Here is a 25080-nt window from a genome sequence, read left to right as displayed (position 1 = left end):
CAAACTTTCCTACTTACTGCAATCTTTAAACTTGTTAAATCCAAGCTTGGGTTTATCAAATCACTACTTCTTGATTGACAATTACTGTATGGTAGCTTTGGTTGTTAATCCAATTTTCTCAATTGAAAGTTATCAGTATAATTGGAAAGATGAACAGTTGAGCAACACTTGCAATGGTATTGGTGAAGGTGGTGAGGAGGGAACAGTACTTACATGGTCAATGGGATCCTCTAAGTATAGGATTCCATTTTTAATAGAGTTGCTTATGTCATTTTCTGAGTAGCTTGCTGATGAAACCTCTTCATACAGGTTGCCTTCCACCAACTTCTTGTGCTTTAAACCAACAACAGAACAAGTATTACATAAACATGAATTAATTTTGTGAGACAGCATTACGGATTGGCAAGCTGAAGAGAGCACGGTACTTCAGTGACCTCATTGAATCATAATTTTATTTTTTAAAGATTTTAATTAAACTTAAGAAATCTGGGCATGCACCTCCCTATGTATTTGAGTTACTAGGACTGGAATATCCCACATCTCTGGCCAGTAGCACTAAGGTGTTAAGATAGCCTCGGCAGCCCTGAGGTTAGAGGTCAGAAAATTCTACTAATACGGAACTGCTGGGAGAAAGTGAAGACTGCAGGTGCTGGAAATCAGAGTCGAAAAATGTGTTGCTGTAAAAGCACAGTGGGTCAGGCAGCATCCGATAAGCAGGAAAGTTGACGTTTCAGGCGTAAACCCTTCATCAGCGTCACATTTTTTGCCTCTAATACAGAACTCCTACTGAATCTGCAGAGGTACATAAAACTGAAACTTTATTGGGACACATGGACACAATTTGGTATGGGGATCTATTTGAAGAAAGAGTTGTAAAGGGTGGCGCTAGAAAAGCACAACAGGTTAGGCAGCATCAAAGGAGCAGGAAAGTCAACGTTTCAGGCATTTCCCCTTCATCAGGACAACATTCCTGACAAAGGACTTATGCCTGAAGTGTCATCTCTCCTGTTTCTCTGATGCTGTCTGACCTGCTGTACTTTTCTACTGCCACATTTTTCAACTCTAACTTTTCAACACCTACAGTCTTCACTTTCTATTTGGAGAAATACAATTGTACTTAGCGTACTGGCTGGCTTGTAGTGAACATGTAACTGCAACTTCTGATGTATTTGCCTTTGTGCACAGTCTGTGGGGGCATTAGATACACATTGGTTGAAATATGTTATCAGAAATGGAGCAGTTGAAAATGTATGGAGCTGTTGGAGAGTCAGCTTCAAAATGAAACAGCAACGAAACAGTGAAAAACAAAACTTTCATTGAATCTCTAGTAGATATAGGCCAACTGTTGAGGTATTTCCATCTAAGCATGATTGATTTTCTCTTCTCTCTTCAAGATGGGATGTTTTGCTCTGCAGGATTACATATTTCAATATAAGCATAAGCAGAACAATACATATGAAAAGATTGGCAAAGCTATTTAAAGTTTACATACAATGCTTCAGCATCAGCAGCAGGTCAGTTGAACATTCTAGAACTGAAGATAGCAGACACCTTCAATTGATGGGCAATATTCCTGCCACAGTAAGTTACCACCTCACCTACCTTTATCAGGATTTTTTTCTTCAGTTGATTCGGTGATGGGAGTTCATCTGCATTGATGTCTACGGGTTTGGTCAACAACATGTCCCCAAAGACCTTCTTGAAATGCGATGCCATGTTTCGTTGCTGAACAACACTGCAATGGTCTTCAATGGAAAGGATAATTGGAAATCTGCAAGGTACACTTGAAATCAGTAATGCATTTTGTAACATTGGATGTTGTTGCCGTTCCCATATGAGAAGATAATGCACTAGTGATAACATCATTGTCGAAGCAATCCAGAGACCCAAGTGAATGCTCAAATACCACCATAAGATTTGATAGAATTTAAATTCGATTCATAAGTCTGGAATTGAAATGTAGCCTCAGTGATGGTGACCGTGAAAATAATCATCATAAAAACCATCTAATTCATTGATATCGTTCAGGGATGGAAATCTGCCATCCTTACTCACTCTGGTCTACTATTGACTTCAATCACATAGCAATATGGTCAAAACTGAGCAATCCTCTCATATAGCTGATCAAGCCACTAAATTCAAAGGCATTTAGGAATAGGCAACAAATGTTGGCCTTGTCAGTGATGCTCATATCCTGTGAAAGAATGCATTTTAAAGAATCATTTTAATACGAACTGGATCATCAAAATATTTGCAATGAGTAAGTACTTACTTGTCATAGTTCCAAAGGAACAAAGTGTTCTGCTGCTGCCCTGGCAATCATTTATTCCTCAACCAATGCAACCTTCACCAAATAAGGATGGTCTAGTTATTGATCTCATTTGCTATTTATAAGAGCTTACTGAACACCAATTAACTGTCATATTTGTTTCCATAACAATTTTAAGGTGGATTCTTTAAGCACTTGCCTGAAGATATGCGAATGATGATATAAGCATTTTTCTTTTCTTTAGTTTATCCTTCGCTTGTGCAGTGATGTAATAAAACCATGTCACCAGTGATTGCACTGTTTAAAGGTTTATCAGATCCTATTTCACTGACAGTGCTGAAGGTATGGTGTGGGGAAGGGGGGGGGGGGGGATGTTAGCAATAGAGAAAAGGGGAAATTAGGCCTCTCTTCTTTGTGCCCTTGACCCTGGCTCATTTAAGTATTTCAGATTTGATCTGATGCAGTTACACAGCTGAGGTACCCACTTCAGTTAAGATTACAACAATGAACAGTCAGGTCAGCTACATAGAACAAAAAACACAGAAACAGACATTCAACTCAACCTATCCATGTCAGCCCATTCAAGCCTTTTCCTGTATTTGCTAATCTAAATTTATCATCAAGTACAGTTCTTCCTTGAGCCTGTCTAGTATCACCTAAGATTTCAACCATTGATATGGTAGTCAGTTTCCTTGAGAAAAGTTTTTGTCTTCTGAATTTCCTATTGATTTTCTTCAAATATATCTTATAATTTTGGCCTTTGATTATGGTATTCTCCACAATGGTAAACACTTTCTCTGCATCCACTCTATCAAAACCTTTCATAATTTAAAAGGTCATACTTCGACCTTCTCTCCTCAAGAGAGGAGACCCTCAGTCTATCACTCCTTTCTTGATATACCAGCCCAGATATTTCTGCAGTCAGCCAGTTTGCATACATAAGTTTTTTAATAGTTAAAACTCCTTCGAAATCTAGAAATGACTGTCCTGAGAGAGACAGCGTTTTCAAGAAATGAGAAAAACACAGAAAAATTTAATCATTTAAATGACATATTAGTATGATTTCTAATACTAATTACTAATACACCCGGCCTCTGCTCAGACCCCAAAGAGGCGTCTTCTCGGCCTGGTATGGCCTCAACGCAGATTCCCAGTCTCGGGATGATTTCATGGTCTTGTGAACTCTGAGGTGAAGCCTGGCATGGTCCAGAGTCAAGGCCCAGTGCAGGCTGGAGGTTAGGTATATGGAGTGGGTTGGAAGACCATTCTCCGTTTTTTAACTTATTCCTAAAATCTGCAATGCTAGACTTCTTTACTTCTCTATTTTTCTAAGAAGTAACTGAAGAAGCTGTATCTAGGGACCTTGTAGCTAAGATGGCTCTCTAAGCAGCGACTTTTCACAGTGCTCATTTGACAATAAAACTACTTTAAATTCTAATTCTAATTAGTATGGTGAAAATAGAATGGATTTTTAAAGCTTTTGAGATAAAACATTCTAAAATGGCTCTGAGACATCGAGTGGTGATCAAAAGCAAGGCAAAGAGGTTGATTTTGAAACAGACAATGGAGGCAATTTGATGCAGATATATGGAGACTGTATTCTAGTTCATAAAGGATATCCCATAGGCAGAAGGAATTTAAAAAGAAAGCAGAGTTGAGAAGTTGCAGGACGCAGGGATATGAAGCAATTTGTACTTGAAGGCAAAGATTAGTGCAGGTTAATGAATATGGACGGGAGCAAGATTTAGAGCTGGATTTTCACCACGGAGGAGGGAAGGTTAGGTCAGGAAATCCCCTAACCCAGCCAATCTGTCTCCAATGCAAATGATGTATACATGCTTGTTTGTTGCTTTGGAAGGGTCAGGCTATGACCAATTCCAGCCTGCTGCATCCAGCTGTAGTTCAGATGTGACCACAGAATCAGAAAGTGTCAAGGTCAGCTCATTAGAAGACTGCCTTGGTTCTCTGAGATTATACTCACTTTTATAAAATGCTACTAGGCACTTTATTCTCACTCACCCCTCGCCCCCACACAAAGCCCCCATACCACCCTCATGCCTCCCATTGCTCTTTGTTACCCATGTGCCATTTTCATTTCCTCTCACACGCCCCTATTTCACCTCCATGTTTCCTATATTTTCAAGCCATGTCTTTGTCCTCTCACATAGCCGTGATATCTGCTGCCCTCTCTTATCCACATTCCATCTCTCTGTCTTCTCTAATCCCTAACTCATCTCCCTGCCCTCTCTCATGCCCATCCCATTTCCCTGCCTGTATTATCCCCATCCCATCTCCCTATTGTCTTATATGCCCTGGTCACTTCCACAGCTACTCATTGGGTACCCTTGAGGTTCACTTCCCAGTTTTTATCACCTGGGCAACTATGTGAAGGCAGGAAAAGAAATCATTACAAAAGATTTGATGGGTTTGTAAAAATGGAATTGAAATAGGCCAGTGTCAGAGAGATGAACATAGAGAATATGTTTGAGGATGGAATGCCTGAGGATGTCACAGAGTCCAAGAAGGCCTTAGAAATAGTTGCAACATGAATGATGGGAAAAGAGAGCAGAAGAGGCTGAAGACAGAGGACAGGACAGAGCGATTGAGGATGTTTTGTTTCAGAGAAACAAAATGGTCTGTAGAATTAATGATTACCCGAATCATTTAGTTTCACATTTATATAAATTGTCATCCCATATCTTTGGAGCTACTTACTCTGAGGTGATGAAGGCATGTTCCTTTATTGTGTACAACACATCCAGGAATTTGATTTTGGAGGTAAGAGTGTGCCCGTGGTAAATAATTGGCAGGTCATCTGGGCCGTCCCAGCAATCCACTGCGAAAAAGAAATAATTAATCAATCACAGCATGGATTTATTTGGATTTTCCCTTAGGTTGGTTGTCTCACCACTTGCCATGAAGCTACTTCAACAGCACCTCTAAAAATCGTAATCTCAATGACTGAGAAAGACAAGGGCATGGAACTACCATCACCTACAAATTCTCCAAGTCAGACACTATGCTTTGATGAATATTACCATTCTTTCATCATCGTTGGGCCACAACCTGGATATTCGTTCTCCACAGTTCTGCAGGTAGACCTTAAGACCATGTGATGTTATAGCCCATCCAGCCAACTCTGGCATTCAATGAGACCACAGTGTTTCAGATAACCTTCGACTCCACTTTCCACTCTTTTCTTCTATAACTCTTGATTCCTTCACTAACTAAAAATCTGTCTATCTTAGCCTCATACTTAATGACTTAGTCTCACTGCATGGACTGCAATGGTTCAAGAGATGAATTAACGCTATCTTCTCAAGGGCAATAAACATTGATATTACCAGTGATATTGACAGCCCATGAGCAAATAAAAGAAACTGTAGACCAGACATTTGCCCCACTAATCAGAGATATGCCATAAACAATTTCTAGACACAAATTAGTACGGACCAATAAAAATATACATGGCTAAGCTTTTACCCCTTTCTCCTACAGTTTTCCTGTTTGGGGGAATGCTGGACTATTCATAATTTTACTGAACATCACTGACCTAAGATTTGTTTCGTCCCCAAGGCCATGAACAAATACTTCCTTTTCACAAAGCAAAGGCAAAACAAATCACACAGCCACACCAATAACATCATCTAAATCTCCTGAAAGTTAATTCAAACTGTTGGACCATGACATGAAGGATATGAATTAGCACCACTTCAATACTCATTCCTTTCTGCTCCTTTGTTTCCCCCCTTATATATTGTGCAAACTCACACCAACTATTGAAGCAAATAAGGAAATGACACAAAGGCCAGGTTCAAATGTTTGTCTGTACTATGTTGACTGAGTGGGTGGAAACAACATTTGGATTTGCACATCACCTTTTAGCTAAGAAAATTGCAATCTTGATCACTGAGAAGGACAAGGGAACCAAGGGCCATTCTATGCCTAACCATTCCCTACCTGAATACAGCTGTACCTTCTGATGTAGGTTACAACCCACATTTACCCAAAATGATTCTGGAATTGGAAGCGTAACTGCCCAGGAGAAGCAGCCATACTTTGGAGGAACTGTAACTCAATTGAGTCGGTGCTGGAGGAAGAAGAAACTGAGAGAACTGGGAAAAGGAGAAAGCTTACATTCTATGCAGCGACATCCCATCCTCAGGCATCGGGCATAGGCCTCCAATGATGATTCACTGGAAAACTGGTCACCAGTGAGATACCTGGAAAAGATGAAGAGCATTCCGACCTTTGGTCATGATGAATTGTATAAATAATGGCCCTTAACATTTACACTGGGGGATAGGGGAGAATACAATAGCAGTCGGGCTTTCCCACAAAGCCCAAGACCATGGGTATCTGGCAAATATAAAGTGGACTTAATTGCTATTTGTTTACTCCATACCCTACCAGGGAGCCAGCCAGGTAGGCTGGTCAGTGCTGAGTGGGAATGTCAGTGGTCCATGAAGGTAACCAAGGGCTGTTGAGTATAGACCCCAGCAACCAGGAAAGGTTGGGAGTTGGTGAATGTTGTACCAGCAATCAGGATAGGGAGGTACTGAGAAAGGTGGTGGGCTTAGTGGAAGAAATATATGACTGCTTACAAGAGATATTCCTGCTCCTCCCAGCTCATAATCAGCAGCCTTTGCTCACTTGTTCAAGCTGCCTCCTATCTTTATTTTGCTGCCCAGCTTCTGACTCCAGAAAATCCAATCAGTCAGTGTTAATTTAAAACAGACACCACACTGCACTGATTTGAACATTACATTGAGGTGTCTCATAGAAGCACAGAATTCTTACAGTGTAGAAAGAGGTCATTTGGCCCATTGAGTCTGCACTGACCCTCTGAAGAGCAAGAACCGAGAAAAAAAACATGTCATGTAACCAACTGTCTAACTGGCAGCAGAGGGCGCCCTTTCCTCTAAAATCCTATGCCTCTGGTTGGTGGGACGTTACAATTCCCTCCAGTGGCTTTTGTTTTAACAAGTTGGAACAATTGGAGTAAAGTGTGATCCCGTGAATCACTGTCATCTTAATTCATAGCATTCCACATCAGGGTTAGCCCAGCAGAGGAAGGCAGCGAATGGAGGTACCATCTCTCTCACAGCTTGGAAAGGGAAATTAAGAGAGAAGTTCGCCTCCAGCTTACTCTAACGTATGTGGTGGCAGCTGTTAGCAGACCAACAAGGGAAATTACTGGTCTGCCTTATTAAATATTTTTGGATAAATAAAAGATGGTGAGGAAGCAAAGATTCATGGGAAAGTATATTGGGATTGAATCATATCATGGTAATTAGATTTACCCAATGTGTTCTGATTGTCTTCATAGTTGTTCCTGAAACTATAGTTTAAATGTGGAGTCATCTGATATGGATACAGATCCATCTGACTAAACAACTTCAATTGTTGTTAACACAGTGAATAGTCTCCTGCCTTTAATCCCACACACACCCTGTGGCTTCTCAGCTTTTACTCTGTGCCATCTGGATAAGACTGTAAATCAGATGGAGCACCAATCTACTCCCACAATTGATACTTTCAACAGCTTTCTCAAGTTCAGCCTCAGCAGAAATTCCAGAACCACTCCTTACCTAACCCACCCACTCCCTCTGCCCCATAATCGACTGGGGGTGGAGTTGACAGGATTATTGTCTGAGTATTTCAGAGAACACAATGTGGTCAGGAATCTTGTTCCTGCCCACTGGAGCATGAGATTCGTATTAGACTTGATTGCAATTGTAGATCCTGCCAGCACTCATTGTCTATGTTCATACATAGGGAATGATTATTGGTTAAGGTATCAGGAAGTGGCTGTCACATCTGGCATCATAACCCGATGTGAGTTAGTGCCTTCAGGAGAGGAGGGAAGAAAATTAAGTGGTACATCAAAATTGATTGTGCACGCTAAGCAAAATAAAACTGAACAGAGCTTTACTTAACGTGTTGTGTGATGAAGAGATCCAGTAATATGAAAGAGGATAGTTCATTTCCTCCGAAGTCACACGTTCAAACCTTGAATCCAGAATCATGTTCTCTCTAGAGAACAAATATGCCAAGAACTAAAAGACAAACAAAACAGACTCATTTTTACTTGTCATCATTTGTTTATAAATATTTTACAACATTTTCTATTTTGAAACTACATTGCATTTTATGAAGAGTGGAGTAAGAACCAAGATCCATAGTGCAAGATTCTGTCACAATTGAAGACTATTCAAAGAAGACAAATTGGAAATAAAACTGGTAATGTTGGAAATATCTGTAATAAACTGTAGATTCCACAGGAAAGAGAGGACTTAGGGAATTAGGAAATTCTTAAATGTTTGAGTTCTTGAGAGAAAAATCTCGATCAAGGCATGAATTGGTAGGAAATGATTTTAACAGAGAAAATAAGGAACAAGAGAATAAAGAACAACATAATTAAAGGAAGTGAAAGAAACAGGATGTAAATGACAAAGAACAGAGGTGTGTACGTTTGTCCACTTTTTTTTTTAAATCTCAGCCTGATTGGGCCTTACATCAGAAAATAGGGCCTGGAGAGCCATTGCTTTGTATCAACGAGATTTGCCAGCCAGTATGGTTGACCCAAGCTAGTTCAGTTGCCAGTTAATTCTAATTTTTCCGTCCTTCCAACATCCTTTATGACAGAGTAGCACTTGAGGAATCATTGTGTTAGAATTCTGCTAACCATTGGGATTTTGAGCAGGATCTCAAAACCACCACCCAGAGTTGAGACCCTTCTATGAAGCTCCAGTCCTTTGACAAATTACAGGGGCTTTCAGCAATCAAAGTATAAAGGATACAAGTTATTCTTTGGCTTCTTATTTATACATCTTAGTTGTTTCAACTGAGTTAACCATTGGAGGGTGGGACAAACTGGGAGTGTCAGCCTCATTTCCTCAGGTAAACAAGCTTTAATTTTTAAATAAACCATGGTTGAAGTTGAGCTATTGACATGTTTATGCATTTCTAAGGATGGGCCAGAGTTTTACCATATATAATGCAACCCTGCCCTGCTGTGGGACTTGAACCCATGATCCCAGAGTATTAGGCTGGGCTTCTGATTGCTGAACAGGTGTTGAAATTAAGAGCTTTTCAGTTAAAGTTTACTGAGATTGAAAGTAGTAAGGCAAAGGGATATATACCTCATCCAGTTGTAAAACAGGGTCTGATATCTCCCGCAATGGGTCTTTAAAGTAATTAAAGATGCACTCTCGAACTTTGTTGATATCATTTGCCCAGCTTTCCTAAGGAAGCAAGAGTAACAACATTTAAGGGAATCTGGCTCCAGAGCTACCATTATAACAATTTTCGACAGGAAATTAAACAAATGTAAGCCATGCATAAAATTTGCCATTCATTTCCATTGCATTAATTCTACCAAATTATATCAAGCCTTTTATAACAATGTTCAGCCTCCATAATGCCCCATGACAGCAACAAAGTTGACCTGATTCTCAGCAAATGTTGGCCCATGACCTGGGAAGAACAAGTAATGGATAAAGTTCATCAAACTTGCTTTTCTGACAGATTCCATACAATCAAAGGGGTGGCACAGTGGCTCAGCGGTTAGCACTGCTGCCTCACAGTGCCAGGGACACACGTTCGATTCTATCCACGGGCAACTGTCTGTGTGGAGTTTGCATATTTTCCCAAGTCTGCGTGGGTTTCCTCCCACAATTCAAAGATGCACAGGCCAGGTAAATTGGCTATGCTAAATTGCCCATAGTGTTAGGTGCATTAGTCAGGGGTAAAGGTAGAGTAGGGGAATGGGCATGGGTGGGTTATTCTCTGGAAGGTCATTGTGGACTTGTTGAGCTGAAGGGCCTGTTTCCATAGTGTAGGGAATCTAATCTAAAAGCTCTATGAATAACACTGTGAATCTCATGTACTAATCAAAAATTCTCTGATCTCTGGTGGTTGTGTGCTTTTCGTGAACATTATCGCAGATAAGGTGGAGCCCCTTAATGAAAATTCACCTTATGCATCCATATCTTCAGTCAAATTCCTCAGCTCCACAGAGGCTTCTTCAGTAGGTCAAGGCTCTGAGTTTCTAAAGATCCTTCTCTGTCTGTAAAGCACCACTGTCTCTCTGTGTATTGATTGCCCGAAAGTATAGAGAGAATTCTAAACAAAATCATGCCAGACTGTTGTACAAAGTTTGCGTAGTGGGAATTCCAACCAATGCTAACTTGTTGTCTCCGTAAAAGGAAGACTTGAAAGAATTGTATATGATGAGTATCTCTCACAACCGCAGAACATCTCAAGCTACTTTACTGCCTATTAAGTACTTCTGAAGTATAGTCTCTGTGGCAATGTAGGAATGCTTCATCTTGATTATTGATTCAATCTGCTTACCTTCTGATCGTATTGCAGAAACTTTTGGAAGTCGTACAGTGTAACTTGACACAGCTCAGGCCTTTCGACATTCCTGCATGCAACAAAATAATATTTGGAAGCAAAATATTTAATCATGGACCTGATAATTTAATGAGCTTTGGATCTTTGCTTCTACTGATAAACGGTTTTGGTGCAAGTGCAGTGAATGTTGCAGATGAGACCTGGAACTGAATTCCACATTGTCAGTAAACATTATGCTATGTTAATACATGTACTTTAAATGGATCAATGGAATTGGTGACATAATTGTGATACTTCTGTGTCGCAGTGCAATATCTATACCTCAAACAATGAGGGAATGATAAACTGAAAGAGTGCAGGAAGAGTGCTATGTTCTTGTATCTTTGTTACCATTTGACTGGACTATTCCTGTACACTTTGGGCTGGCGTCCTGTATTCTATTGTCCAAAAACTTGAGGTCATCCAAAGCATTGATGTTTGTATACTAATTTACACCAAATCTTGTACATCCACCACCCATGTTCTCTCTGACCTGCATTTTCCAATGTAAGCAGGACTTTGATTTTAAAATGTTTATTATTGTTTTCAAATCCCTCACAACTCCCCATCTTTGTAATCTGTTCTGGCCTTATAACCAAGATACACAGACTCTTCTAATTCTGGTTCCTTGTACATCATCAATTTTGTGTAATGTTTCATTGCTGGCCATTCCTTCAGTTGATAAGGGTTCACAGTTTCAGAATTTCCTGCCTAAAATTGCTTTGTCACTTACTTTCTTTCTCCTTTAATTAGCTCCTTAGGAAACCTACTTCCTTACCTGCCCTGATAGCTCATGTTGTTTGATAAAACGTATATGAAGCATATCGGCAGACCCTGATGCAATAGATGCACTATATAAGTACATGTGGTCATTGTCAGCCTTTCTGGTAGCTTGGTAAAGTCATCCAATTAATTCCCCTCTTTCCCCATGTACTTGCAAGTGTTTTCCTTCAACCATTATTTCAATTCTTTTTACCTGTTACAATGCTTCCACCACCCAGTGCATTTCAGATCACAATAACTGGCTGCAAAAAAAAGTTTCCTCATGATGCCTCTGGTGCTTTTTGCCTCAGGTTACTCACCCTTCTGCCACTGGAAATGTTTTCCATTTTTAAAATTCTATTTACTCTTCAGCACTCTCTCCAAAACCTTAACACCTTTCCTAAAATGTGAAACCAAAATTAAGCGCAATGCTCCAGCTGAAGCCTATCCAGTGTCTACAAAGGTTTAACGTCATCATGTTCTATAATGTTATATAAACATTCTGGAGAAGGGTTACTCGGACCTGAAACATTAACTCTGCTTTCTCTCCACAGATGTTGCCAGACCTGCTGAGTTTTTCCAGCATCTTCTTTCTGTTTCTATAAAGGGTTATCATTATATTCTCACTTTTGTACTGTATGCCTCTGCCAACAAAGCCAAGAGAATCTGATGCACTTTATTTGCTTTTTTAGCATCTGTCTCAACTTGTCCTGCCACTTTCAAAGACTTATGCACGTGCACACCCGGTCATTCTGTTCCTGCATCCCTTTAAAATTGCACAATTTATTTTATGTCACCTCTCCTTATTGTTCCCAGCAAATGTGTCACTTTACGCTTCAGTTACTATGTTCCTGCCCACTTCTTCAGTCTGTCTGTGTTCCCCTGCTGTCTGTTATCAATGTTGCAATACCTAAAATTCCAACAATGAGAAAAGAAGTAGGTGAAAAGTCACTTCAGATATGGGAAAGAAAATTCCTGCATTAATACAGCTCCTTTCATGCTCGGAGGCATCGTAAAGTCTTTTACAGTTGGTGAAGAGTAATGTCTGTTGTGATGTAGGAAGTATAGCAACAACACTAAGGTGATGACCAGATAATCCATTTTAATTACACTGACAAAAAAATATTGCCTGAAATACCAGGGAGAACCTGCAAAACAGTGCTGTAGAGTGGTTTGCATCAATCTGAGAGAAGAAATGGGCCTGCTTTTTTACATATATTTGTTCACATGAAGGCCACTAATTATTGCCAAACCCTAATTGCCCTTGAGAAGGTGGCATTGACCACTCAATTTTATCATTGAAAAGATAACCTCTCCATGATTGCTATATACTCTCAACCTGAAATGCTAACATAGATCTTGTGCTTATACTTCTCGGATAGGACTTCAAACCCACAATCTTCAGACTGAGGGAAGGCTGGTAATGTTTTGGGTTTTTTTGGTTTTCAAACATCTGAACAGTTAGAGAATTCATCTCTCACCTCTGTTCCTCTGGCAAAATTAATTTAATGTCTTATGACTAAAGTTGTATAACAGCTAGCATTATCACCATCGGAATTTGTATTTTAAAATAGAAGCAGAGGGAGTTTGGTCAGTTCTGTGAAGGTTTCATTGTAAAAAGCACTCATAATGTCATTCTAAAAAAGCATGTCACTATAATCATAGTAGGAACTCTGCAATGTTGGTAAGGTGGTGAATTTATGACAGAGTAAATGAAAATAATGTCATTAGTGTTGTTTTGGCTTCAGACAGAAGAGACAACTATTATCAGTGTTCTGTTCAGAAGAAGCCAGAGAATAGTTCTGTTCAGGGTAAGAAGTAACGTAGGCAGAAGTGTCTGCTAGGCTGTGGAGTTTCAAAACTGGGAGAGCATGTATAAAAGTCTTCAAGTTGTTAGAAATAATAAAAGTTTAGGCCCTCAGGCTTAGAAACACTTTATATAATTGCCCCACAGTCAATGGAAAAGAAATCATAGAATCCCCACAGTGTGGAAGCAGGCCATTTAGTATATTGAATCCACACTGACCCTCCAAAGATCATCTCATCTACAACCAGCCTCCTACCCTATCCCTGTTACCCTGCATTCCCCATGGCTAATCTACCTCGACTGTATATCCCTGGACAATTTAGCATTGCCAATAACCTAACCTGCTCAACCTTGGACTGTGAGAAGAAACCAGGGCACCTGGATGAAACCCATGCAGACACAGGGAGAATGAGCAAACTCCACACAGAAAGTTGCCTGAACATGGAATGAAACTTGGGTCCCTGGTGCTATGAGGCAGCAGTGCTAACCACTGAACCTCTGTGCTGCCCGAACGAAGAGGTCAGTTAAGTCAAAACTTAAGAATTGAGATAGGAGTACAATTTTTTTTTTGCTTTTGAGCCTGTCTAATGGGCAGTTTGTTACTTAGTTTATTATAAACAGACATTGGATAAGGTTCTCTAGTCATTATGGTTCCAGTTGAAATACCCCAAATTGCTAAGCTCCTATGTTAGGAAGGATGGATTGGCTTCTTTATTCAGATGCTGCTTTGATTGGTCACAACAAAGTTAATTTTTAAAAAATCTCTTTGTCCTTCTCCCAGACCAAATGATTCCATATCTTAAAAGGAATCAATTTGATCAGGCTCTCTTGAGTTAAAAAAGATTGAATTTATTGGCTACTAATTACAAGAAGAAATGGGAATATAATATACATACACAGATTAGAAATTTGAAGTGAGTCCAAAATAAGATACAAGTTATAAGTGTCATCCTCTGAATCTTTCATGAAAAGCAGATAGTTAAACATTGCAGCTGTTAGGTGACTATTAGGAATAGCATTGACATTGATAGTTGAACAATTGATTTTAAAATTCATGGTTTTGCAGATTAATTGAAATTCGTTGACCTGGTTCCTTTCAACAGTGGCTAGCTGGCAGCACTAGGAGTGAGAGAGAATATTTTTTTCTCTTCCCTTAATGGATGTTCCAAGCTGTGACCTTCACAGCACACTCGTCCCCAGACTAGGAAAAAAGGCAACTAACACAACAGAGATTGTTGTTCACTTTCTAGTGTGATTTTGGATATCTCTAAAGGGTAAACACAAATATGTTTACAGGAGAGAGCATCCTGCTGAGAGAGGCGGGTAAACAGCCTCTTATTATTTTTTTTCCCTTTTGCTCATTCTGCTTGAAGATTCCCTGACTATGTCCAGATGCGACATTCCATGTGTCCACCACAGGACTCTGTAGACCATCATGAATGTTCATCCACAATCTCTGTTTTTGATTGAACCTGTCCTCTTTTAAAGAAAAACATATGCTAGAAATAATAGTTGAATGAGTCCATAGGTGATCCAGGGCTATGATCTACAATTACGACACTGTGTTTACCTGGTTTTCTTACATACATCCCAAACTGCTATCAGAGTGATCAGAATGGGGAACACTCACATCACTACATTGGGGTTGCTGAGTGCATCTATAGCACCTGTACTCCTAGGTGCACTGAAATGAATTAATTCAGTTGTCATGATCCTAGTTGATGGTAATACTGGACAAGTCAGATCTCAGAGTGAAATCTGGCTTGATAGACCATAAGTTTTACTTTACAATTTGGTTACCATGTTGTTAAGTCACTGAACATGTTCACAAGTGGCTGCCACTGTATTTTTCACAAAAGAACATGGAAGTTTCTTACATATATGAGGAAAAGTCACGAACGATATTTACCATATAAGAATTATTTGAAACAGTCTTATTGCAAATTTCAGAGATAAAGGTTAAATCATTTCACCCTCAACCTGACAAATACCTAAATCTCAGTGAAGGGTCATCTTGTTTCCACATTAAGGTTCAGAAACGTGGAAGAAGAGTCATATCAGACTAAAAACATTAATTCTGTTTCTCTCACCATGGATGCTGCTAGACCTGCTGAGCTTTACCAGTATTCTTTATTATTATTCCACATTGAAGTTCCTTGATCAGTGGGCAGAGCTGTGTTTGGTTTCTTTTTGGAAAATTTCTGCACTCAGTTGATGCTACTTCTTTAGTTAATGTTTCTTCCTGAGACTGTTCAACAAACTAATGACACAACTCATTTATTTTTTAATAAATTCCTTCAACTCATTTTCCATTACCTTCAATTTCTGTAACAGACACACACACACAATGTTTTAGACATTGCTAAACTGCTCAATTGATGTTACAGACATTTTTTCCTGAATGACTAGCGTCTCTCTGCAAGAAATCTGCATACCTTCAGGATAGTTCTGCTTTTAAAATAAATTATTTTTGTCTCTGTCTCCCTGTGTCATAAAACACCATGTTGCTCGGGACTCATTTTTTTCTCTCCCATTCATAAGGTACTGATTTAATCACCTCAGGGTTTTGAAAGCCCCATAGAAGTGCATATGAGTGATCCCAGCACCACTCACAGACCCCAAAATTTAAACTGAAACAAGAAGCTTGACACAGACAGTATAGATGCACGAATCAAAGTTAAAGCTACTAGTGATTCTATCCACTTTGGAATGGAAGTTCCAAAATAATAATAATATGTGATGAGCTCACACAGTACAGACCAAATATCAAATCTTAGAGCAGATAGTTACTCAGCTCTGTTCAAAAGGGGCTGCTCTTACAAGCCTTGAATTAAATGTCTCAGCACAATGGTGACTGGACAGAATTTTACAGATCCAAACAAGTTATAGGAAAGGTATTATTAAGCTAGAGAAGGCTCAGAAGAGATTTACCAGGATGTTACTGGGTGTGGAAGGTTTAGTTATAAAGTAAGGCTGGATAGACTGGGACATTTTCCACTGGAACAAAGGAGATTGAGAGGTGATCTTACAGAGATTATAAAATCATGAGGGGAATAGATAGGGTTAATGGCAGATGTCTCTTCCTTACAATGACCAAGACTAGGAGGGGCATGCTCTTAAGGTGAGAGGAGAGAGAATTAAAAAAGATATGAGGGGCATCTTGTTTACACAGAGAGTGATTTGCGTGTGGAATGAGCCTTTTGAAAGTGGTGGATGTGGGTATAATTACAACGTTTAAAAGACATTTCAATAGATACATGAATTGGAAAGATTTGAAAGGATATGGGCCAGGAGCAGGCAAGTGGAACTAGTTTGGGATTACGTCCGGCATGGACTGATTAAATGGAAGGGCCTGTTTCCATGCTGTATGACTCTATAAGTGCCTTTTCCAATGGGGGTGGGGGGGGTAAGGAGCCTGTAAAATTTCCCATATGGCCTTGCTGACACTTACCCTCCCGTCCTAACTTGTCTGCAATGTCACAGGGGAAGCAAGAAGGGCCTAGGGCAAACCATCCACTCTCACATAAATTATTCATTAATTTCAGGATTGCTCTCTGCTCCAGCTGTGACCTTGAGACCAGCGGGAGGGAAACAGTCAGTGAGGGAGGAGAGCCCTGGCAAATTATCCTGCTAAGATGAGACAAGGAGAAGGGGGTGCTTCCATCACTGGTCCCCTCTCAAACGTGGACCCCTCCCTTGAAGGAATGGACTTCTCCTACCTAAACCAGACAGGTTGACTCTTGCACAAACTGGAAGCTACATACAATAATCCAGAAGACGATATTCTTTGCAGAAAGGAAGAACAGGTTTAAGCAGAATTAAAAAGGTGACAGCCATTCTCTGATCCTTTCCTCAGGACCATAACATGCCAAATCAGAGTTACTCTGTCTGGTTTAAATTTAAACAAAGCTTGGCAGTTAATTTTCGATCATCACCTGACTGATGCATTCTCCATGGCAACACCTCTACCAGTCAGAATCCATTTGCTAATTAATCAGCTCTCTTTCTCATATAGTTTGCCTTCATATTGGTATTCTTGTAAATATCTTGACAAAAATAAGAAAGATTCAACAGTTTGTGGATTGGAAATTTCTAACTAACTGTTTTACTGTATAACCCTAGCAGTCAATGGTCAGTACTAAGTTTTAATAGCACAATTTTAGAATAAAGAATGTATTTTTTTCCAGAATGGCGAGTAGAAAGAGGTGGAATTGAAATTCTCCCATCAGTGAAAAAAAATTACAAGGATGGCTCCAAATATGAGAAACTTCAGTGATGAGGATAGATTGAAGAAGATGGGGCTGTTCTACTTGGAAAGAAGGATACTGAGATGAGATTTGAAAGAAATTTTCAGAATCATGAATGAGCTGAATCAAGTTGATATGGAGAAGTTGGTCGCACTCACAATTGAAAAATGAACAAGAGGACGTAGATTTAAAGTGATTGCAAATGAAGTGACGATGTTGCGAGGAAAGACATTTTTCACACAGTGAGTAGTTAAGGTATGGAATGCACTGCCTGGAAATGTGGTGGAGGCAAATTCTATTGAGGCACTCAAGATGATCATTTGGATAGAAATAATGTGCAAAAATATGGGGTAAAGGCAAGAGACTGGCACTAGCTAATAGAACCAGTGCATGTACAATGGGCCAAATGACCTCCTTTGTGACATGCAGAGACTGTGATTCTATGATCATTTGAAGTGGGCATAGAAGTGAGTGATATGATTAAACCTAGACTAAATCTAACACTCTTGCTTATCAGTCAGAAATATTTGTACTTTCAAATAGTAAAAGTTGTTTAAAGATATGACAGACTGACTGGTCTCCTTCTCTGCCGAGTACATCCACGATCCACAGATGCTACAGTTCTCAATTGCCTGGATCATCTGCATTGATATTTCATATAATGTGTTCCAAGGAAAATCAATACATTCAGTAAAAAAGAAAACAATAAAGTTGGCCAGATGAAAATTAAACCTGATCATTTTCAAAAAGAGCTTGAAATTAGATGTTCAGAGGGTGATTGTGTCAAAAGTTCATTTTTAAATAGTGTAAGGGCAAGGGTCAAAACTATTTTTTAAAAAATCAGAACAAATTCAAACCAATGAGAAGCTCCTTACCTCAGAGGAAAAGACAGCTCCAACTGCTCTATTATCTGTACACATAAAAGGAAAAGGTTGCATCATCAGAGACTGACCAGCACTTAGCAATTAGTTGCATTGTGCAGTGTAATTGAGAGATTCACATGGTTTATTTATTGAACAGCCACTGAATATCTGAGAGAGGTGAATATGGACAGAGTCTAATTAATGTGATCAGCTGACATCTGTGTAGAAGTAATGGATTACAAAGAGAAATCGAGAGGATATAACCTAAGTGAAAGAGGGCAGATTTGTTTCAGTATATAAACCTAAGCCATTTTAACAATAGGTACATTGGAACCGGAGAGATTCCGTCCATATATATTATAAAAAATATTACATTAAATGTATGCATTAAGTGACCTTGTATGCATAACATGGAGATTTCTTATGTAGCGCATGTTATCAAGGAATAGGGATCATTAATATTCCAGGGAATAATGGATCCTGTGGTTACAGTGTACAACAAATGCTGTGTATGTTATAACAAATGCATATGTTATATGGAAATAGCAAGAAATAGCATCCTGCATATGGGTTTGAAAATAACTAACCATGGACACATTTTAAGGTTAGAGAAAGGGCAACAAGGATTTACTCAATGTGCTTGTAGTTAGTCCAATGCTCAAAGTTAATACTCACTGATTTCTGTGCATCAAACAACAGGTTTCTGTAGAAAAGAACGAATTGTGCATAGTTCATGTCCATCCTTGTGTCCACTTCCTGTCAGAGAGATGAAGAAAACATAAGTTCTCTGAATTCACAGCCTCTGTTCACATTTAATGGCTGAAGGTGCTTTGTGCTACAATATCAGAAAAGACTGTATGTGATTTGGCCAATCCAGTTCATCCCTTCCCTATATGCCAAGTGCATATTGCTCTGTCATAATCCTCTGAACTTATTAAGTTTATCTGGGTGCGTAACAACCTGGTATGGCAACTACTCTGTCCAGGAACATAAATAACTTCAAGGTTGTGTGCACAGCCCAGACCATCATATGGACTCCATTTACATTTCTCGTTGCTGCAGAAAGTCTGCCAATGCCATTAAAGAACCCTTCCCCCATGGTTATGTTCTCTTTCAAGCACTTCTATCATGCAGAAGATACAGACACTTGAACACACGCACCAACAGGTTCAAGAACAGCTTCTTCCCTGCTCTTATTAGACTACTGAATGGACTTTCTAACTTCAAATAATGTTGACCTTGGTAATGTTGATCTTGCAGTGTAACCTGTATGCCTCACTCTGCATATGCACCTTATAACCTGTATGTTCTTACTTGCTATGATCTGGCTGTACAGCTTGCAAAGTTTTTCACTGTACTTAGGTGAACATGACTACAATAAAACAAATCAAATCAAATCACTTTTGAATAAAATTTCCAAAAGATTATTTTGCTGATCCTAGCACTTATGTAGCAAATGCTCAAGGGTATCAATGTAGCATGATAACCTACATTATTGATCTGCAAGCAATTATGTCTTACAAATGATATTCCCAAAATCCCAACTGGACCAGACTTATGGTGTTGCAGTGAATTTAATCTGTCTTTCCATGTGTTCTGATAACCTTAAATCTCTTTCAGATAGCCTTTGAAGAAATTAATTAACATTATCATCATTATAACAAAATGTCAACACAATATTGATATGATTTTAGCACAATGTCAACACCATATATTTAGCATCAATATTGTATTAATTTAGTTTCAGGATATCATTGGAACAGCATTGATGCTGCATCAACAGATAACAATAGCACATTATTACCACATTACTAGTCCTGCTTTATTACAGCACTATCAAGCAGTGATAAAAAGTAGTAACACTCTGCGCATAGTATCAACATAGTGGTAGTTTCATACTTCATTTTTATTTTTATTTCTTCACAGGGTATTAATTACCATCCCTAATGATAGTGTTTCAGTGTAGTAGTTCCATGGGTGCTAAGAAAGAATTAGAATAATATTGATAATAGCACAATACGAGCATAAGTTTAGTCCAGTGTTAATCTAGTGGTATAAAAGTTAATTATAATTAACATATAACTGGCAGAGGGCTGCATCTCACGGCAGCAGAGTAAGCGAAATAGTTCCAGCAAGCAGCGTATTTTACATACTGTGGGCAGTATTACCAAAGGCAGCATGGGATCATTACCTTTACAAGAGAAGTCTTGCCCTTCCAAACCTGCTGGCTAATCTGGCTGGAGGTTCCAGCAGTCCTGGTAACACCAAAAGCTCAGGAGTAAGGTGCTGCTGGTACTGCAAGCAGCCGTGAACGTTACAGCAAGTTATATGTTAGATATTGGACAGGATAACATGCTACATTAAAGAGTGATTTTTCAGCACCATAAACATGAAATGATTGAATGAAAAATGTCAAGTTGCTATCATCTCGCCAGACCATAAGGCTGCTCTCTAATTTGATAGATAACTCGTGGCAATTTAACTAGCAGGCCACCACGCTGCAGACTCAGCAAGCAGTTGAGAAGGAAAGCCCTTCATTGTAAGCTCAGCTAATGCAGGGACTGAACCCACACTGTTGGCATGACACTGCTTTGCAAACCAACCACCTAGCCAACTCAGCTAAACCAATCCCCATGGAAAATGAATGGGTGTCAGCATTTCATGACTCACTTCCTAGAAATAAAAAAAGTACAAATTTTAAAAGTGAATCTACTAACAATTGTATTTGGCTCCTAGAAATACAAGTTATGTTTAAAACCAGAGCTGTGGGCCTTGCATTTTTTTATTTCCTCCTAACAGGTGCGTATGAATTATCCCCTTCATGTGGGTAACTTAAGGTAAAAACTTATCACAGCACACTGCAATTATGTGGTTGTGTTATAGGACTGGTGTACTGTTTGCAAGTGTGGAATCAGCTTACAAAAGCACAGAAGAGAGTGCAAAGTCAAATCTATTAATGTCAAATTAGCTAATGTAATCATTCTTCTAGAGTTACAATAAACCAATGATACCAAGGACATATCTCAAGAAGTAGCATCATCGCCAGGACAATAGGAATCTGATTCCTCTAATACTACACTGGGGAAGTATAGGCCTTACATTATTGTGCTGTTAATGTTCCACTAAGTCAACACCCTGTAGGAATCATGGTTATTCCAAACCTGACAGTTTTTTCTCCCATCTTCGAAAATGTAAAATGCATCTCTGAGTTATTAGGATCCATATGAAAAACTTTGCAGCTGAAAGGACTTGTGATACATCACAACATGTTCTGTGCTTTCATTAGCTAAAGATTATAATTGAAGGAGATCTATATGACCTTTACAGTCATGAGGATACTACAGAATATTAATAACTTGATTATGATCTTACCACAGAAAAAGTTCTGTAAAGAATGGATGAATTATATAAATATTTACACTTGATCACTGGACATTCCAAAGCAAAAGTACCTTTCATACATAAATACATCAATCAATATGCACATCGCAATTTCTCCACAAATTGTAAACAAATGGACGAATGACCAATTAATCTGTTTACTTTGAGGAGGTAATGATAGCCAAGGAGATCAGATTCCATTTTCTAAACCATTCTTATGGGATCTTTTCCAGCCTGCCCCACATCCCCTCCCAAGCAGATGAACTTTGACATAAAGTCATTAATATCTAACATTCAATTACGCTTTTTTGTTGTGAAGCTTCCTACATTCTGTGAAGATAACTCTTGCTAAACAGGCCAGAGCTGTCTTGTTCCAACTTTAAGACTTGTCTCTGAACACATGGTTTGGGTTCAAACGTTAGTTTGGCCATACATAATCAAACATCTGATAGGCATAGGCCAAAACGGAGGTAATGGTACAGTGATAATGTCATTGGACTCAGTAATCCAGATTCACGGACTAATATTCTGGGGAAATAGGTTTGAAGCAGATATAATACTTGAGGTCAGTTTAAAAGAAAATTATAATTAAAAGCTAGTCAAATAATGTAATCATTGTCAATTGAAAATTCCATTTTGTTCGCTAATGTTTTTAAGGAAGTAAATCGAACAAGATTCCAGACCCATAGCAATGTGTTCTGCTGTTAGTAAGTCAGATGGGCAACAAATGTTGGCCTTGCTAGTGATGCTCAGATCACACGACAGAATAAAACTAAATTCAAGACTGAGCAAATGTTGACTTTAATTTCAGGTAAAAAGTAAAAACGTGTGGCCCTGGAAACACTTTTGCCCTAAACACTGACTTGCATACTCCTTGGACGCAGCCTGACCGGCGTGTGCTTTTCCAGCGCCACACTTTTTGACTCTGATCTCCAGCACCTGCAGTCCTTACTTTCTCCTTTAATTTCAGTTAAGCCTACTTTAAGAGATATACACATGAACTGGAGAAAATTAGGGGCAATAATAATGGGCATGGAATTGACATTAATTGGATCACCTTTTCGATAAATTAATTCAGGTACAATGGGTGAAAGAGCCTCTTTCTGTGCTGTAAAACAACGTAGTTCTAAGGCCACAGTTCACGGTCGCTGTTGGAATGAAAATGTCATAGTTTTATTGACAATGTACTTAAGGAAAATAAAGGTGGTCTGATTTTCCTTGAGAGCTTCCTGATCCATCAATGTTGGGCATTGCAGCAAGTCCTGGCATAGCCTCAGTCAAGGAATAATGTGATGGTGATTCTGAGAACCTTCTATTCTCAGTCATGGGATTCCTCAGAAAAATCGCAATATTGCAAATAGAACTCAAGAAAATCTTTCAACTTACCAACAGCCTGTCCCGTAAGAATCTCATATTTGGGACTCTGTAGTTAACTTGAGGAAGCATGACCTTTAGATCCTTCACTGTGATACTGAAAAAGAAACATCAGTACACATATTTAATAAGCACACAACACAATAGCACCACATAAATAGGTAGCAGCCAGTGAAGGTAAGGGGAAGGTATAAATAAGTGAAAGACAGAAGGGTAAGGTGAATGGATGTCTGAGTTTAAAACAACATTAATGTGTACTTAAATGGGATAAAATTTCAGTTGCATCACACTGTAAACTTTTGCTATAACTTTTGCCTTATAATCTTATACTCCACAACTACCTGATGAAGGAGCAGTGCTCCAAAAGCTAGTGCTTCCAAATAAACCTGTTGGACTATAACCTGGTGTTGATGCTTTTTAATTGTGTATTTAAATGCACCTTTAGCACAGCGAAACACCCCAAGGCTCTCTACAGGTGAAATTAAACATTTGACCACAAGCCACATAAAGAGATATTAAAGCAGAGTAAAATTTGAGGGTACTTTAAAGGCCTTAAGCACTGAAGACCCAGCCATCAATGATAAGCTAGTTCAAATCAGGGAGGTGGAAAAGAACAGAATTGCAGGGTAGCACACAGGTTGTAGGGCTGGTGGAAATTACAGAGAGAAAGAGGGCTGAGAGAACGGAAAGATTTTGAATTGAGGATGCAAGTTTTCAAATCAAGGTGTTGGTGAACTGGGCAACATGGATGTCAAAAAGAACAGGAATGATAGATGAACAGGACTCAGTGCAATTTAGGGTACAGGAGGTAGACGTTTGGATGACCTCAGGCTTATAGAGGGTAGAAATTAGAAAGATAGCTTGAAATACATTGGATTAGCAGGTTTTTCAGCAGCAGATGAGTTAATTAGAATAGAATGTAGTGTTCTTCTGTATGTCACTTTAGTGATGGTGCAAATATGCAATCAGAAGCTTACTTCAGTATCAATCACAGTACCAAGGCTGCAAGCAGTCTGGTTCAGTCTCAGAGAGCGAGAGAGAGAGAGAGAGCGAGAGAGAGACTTGAGTCAGTGCCTAAGGAACAGAGTTAGTGGCAGACAGCACTGACAAGAGGTTTGAGGAGCATATCAGTATTTAGTCAAAACAAAATTCAGCACCTCTGGTACTGGATATTAGACAAGCAGTCAAGCACTGAAACAGAAGTGCATGAGTTGAGAGTTATTTGTGGGTATGTTCCATTTGGTCCGATGTTAAAATGGTGCTATTTTCACCAAATGGCAGTATATGGTTGAGAAATTAAAGGGGTCAACTAAGGGGGGAACACCAGCGACAGTGGTCTGGAATTGGGAAGAAAGACTTGAGAAGCCATTGGAGGTTGAATCTCTGAAATGAGTCAAAGGGAGTAGGAAGGCAGGAGAGAAAGATAAAGGGTATGAATGGGTGAGAACCTGATGACAGAAAAGGGTTAATGGCTTGAGGATGCAATGGGAGAAAAAGGTGAGTGGGGACTAAACGAATAGCACACATTTGGAATGAATGAATGGTTTAAGATTTTAAAGGCAGAGGTTAGAAATGAATGAACATCAACCACATCATCTAGTTATCACTCTCAATCTGGTTTATGCACTTCACCTTTCATATGCCTAAGGCTACAACTCCTATTATTCTACTTCTACTTCTGCAAACTCTTGAATGAAGGTAGAGTTATTGAGTCCTTTATTGATCTGTTGTAATCATACCAGCCTCCACCACTTTCTCTGGCAGCTCATTCAATACATGCATCACTCTCTGTGTGACAAGTTGCCCCTTAGGTTCCTTTTAAATCTTTCCCCTCACACCTTAACCCTATGCCCTCTAGTTTTGGACTCCCCCAGCCCAGAGAAAAAACCTTGTCTGTTTACCCTATCCATGCCCCTCATGATTTTATAAACCTTTCTAAGACTTCTTCAGAGATATTCCAGATATCTGCATGATAAC

General features: G+C 39.2%; 1 protein-coding gene across 2 annotated transcripts in view; it reads right to left on the bottom strand.

The window, feature by feature from the left end:
* The window catches only part of LOC132815071 (1-phosphatidylinositol 4,5-bisphosphate phosphodiesterase gamma-1-like), a 203018-nt gene that overhangs the window by 64922 nt on the left and 113016 nt on the right, over window positions 1-25080 (bottom strand). For both annotated transcript variants that reach the window (XM_060823772.1, XM_060823773.1), the window contains exons 5-14: window positions 23116-23200; window positions 19024-19104; window positions 18361-18395; window positions 10628-10700; window positions 9415-9516; window positions 8210-8328; window positions 6407-6492; window positions 4985-5105; window positions 1603-1771; window positions 214-333 (exon numbers count right to left, since the gene is read on the bottom strand). In XM_060823772.1, the coding sequence (XP_060679755.1) occupies window positions 214-333; window positions 1603-1771; window positions 4985-5105; window positions 6407-6492; window positions 8210-8328; window positions 9415-9516; window positions 10628-10700; window positions 18361-18395; window positions 19024-19104; window positions 23116-23200 (991 nt within the window). The remainder of the gene's footprint in view (window positions 1-213; window positions 334-1602; window positions 1772-4984; window positions 5106-6406; window positions 6493-8209; window positions 8329-9414; window positions 9517-10627; window positions 10701-18360; window positions 18396-19023; window positions 19105-23115; window positions 23201-25080) is intronic.

The sequence above is a fragment of the Hemiscyllium ocellatum genome, chromosome 4, assembly GCF_020745735.1.
Source record: "Hemiscyllium ocellatum isolate sHemOce1 chromosome 4, sHemOce1.pat.X.cur, whole genome shotgun sequence".
Classification (NCBI taxonomy): domain Eukaryota; kingdom Metazoa; phylum Chordata; class Chondrichthyes; order Orectolobiformes; family Hemiscylliidae; genus Hemiscyllium; species Hemiscyllium ocellatum.
The sequence above is the reverse complement of the archived record's forward strand: the minus strand, read 5'-3'. Positions and strand labels throughout refer to the sequence as shown.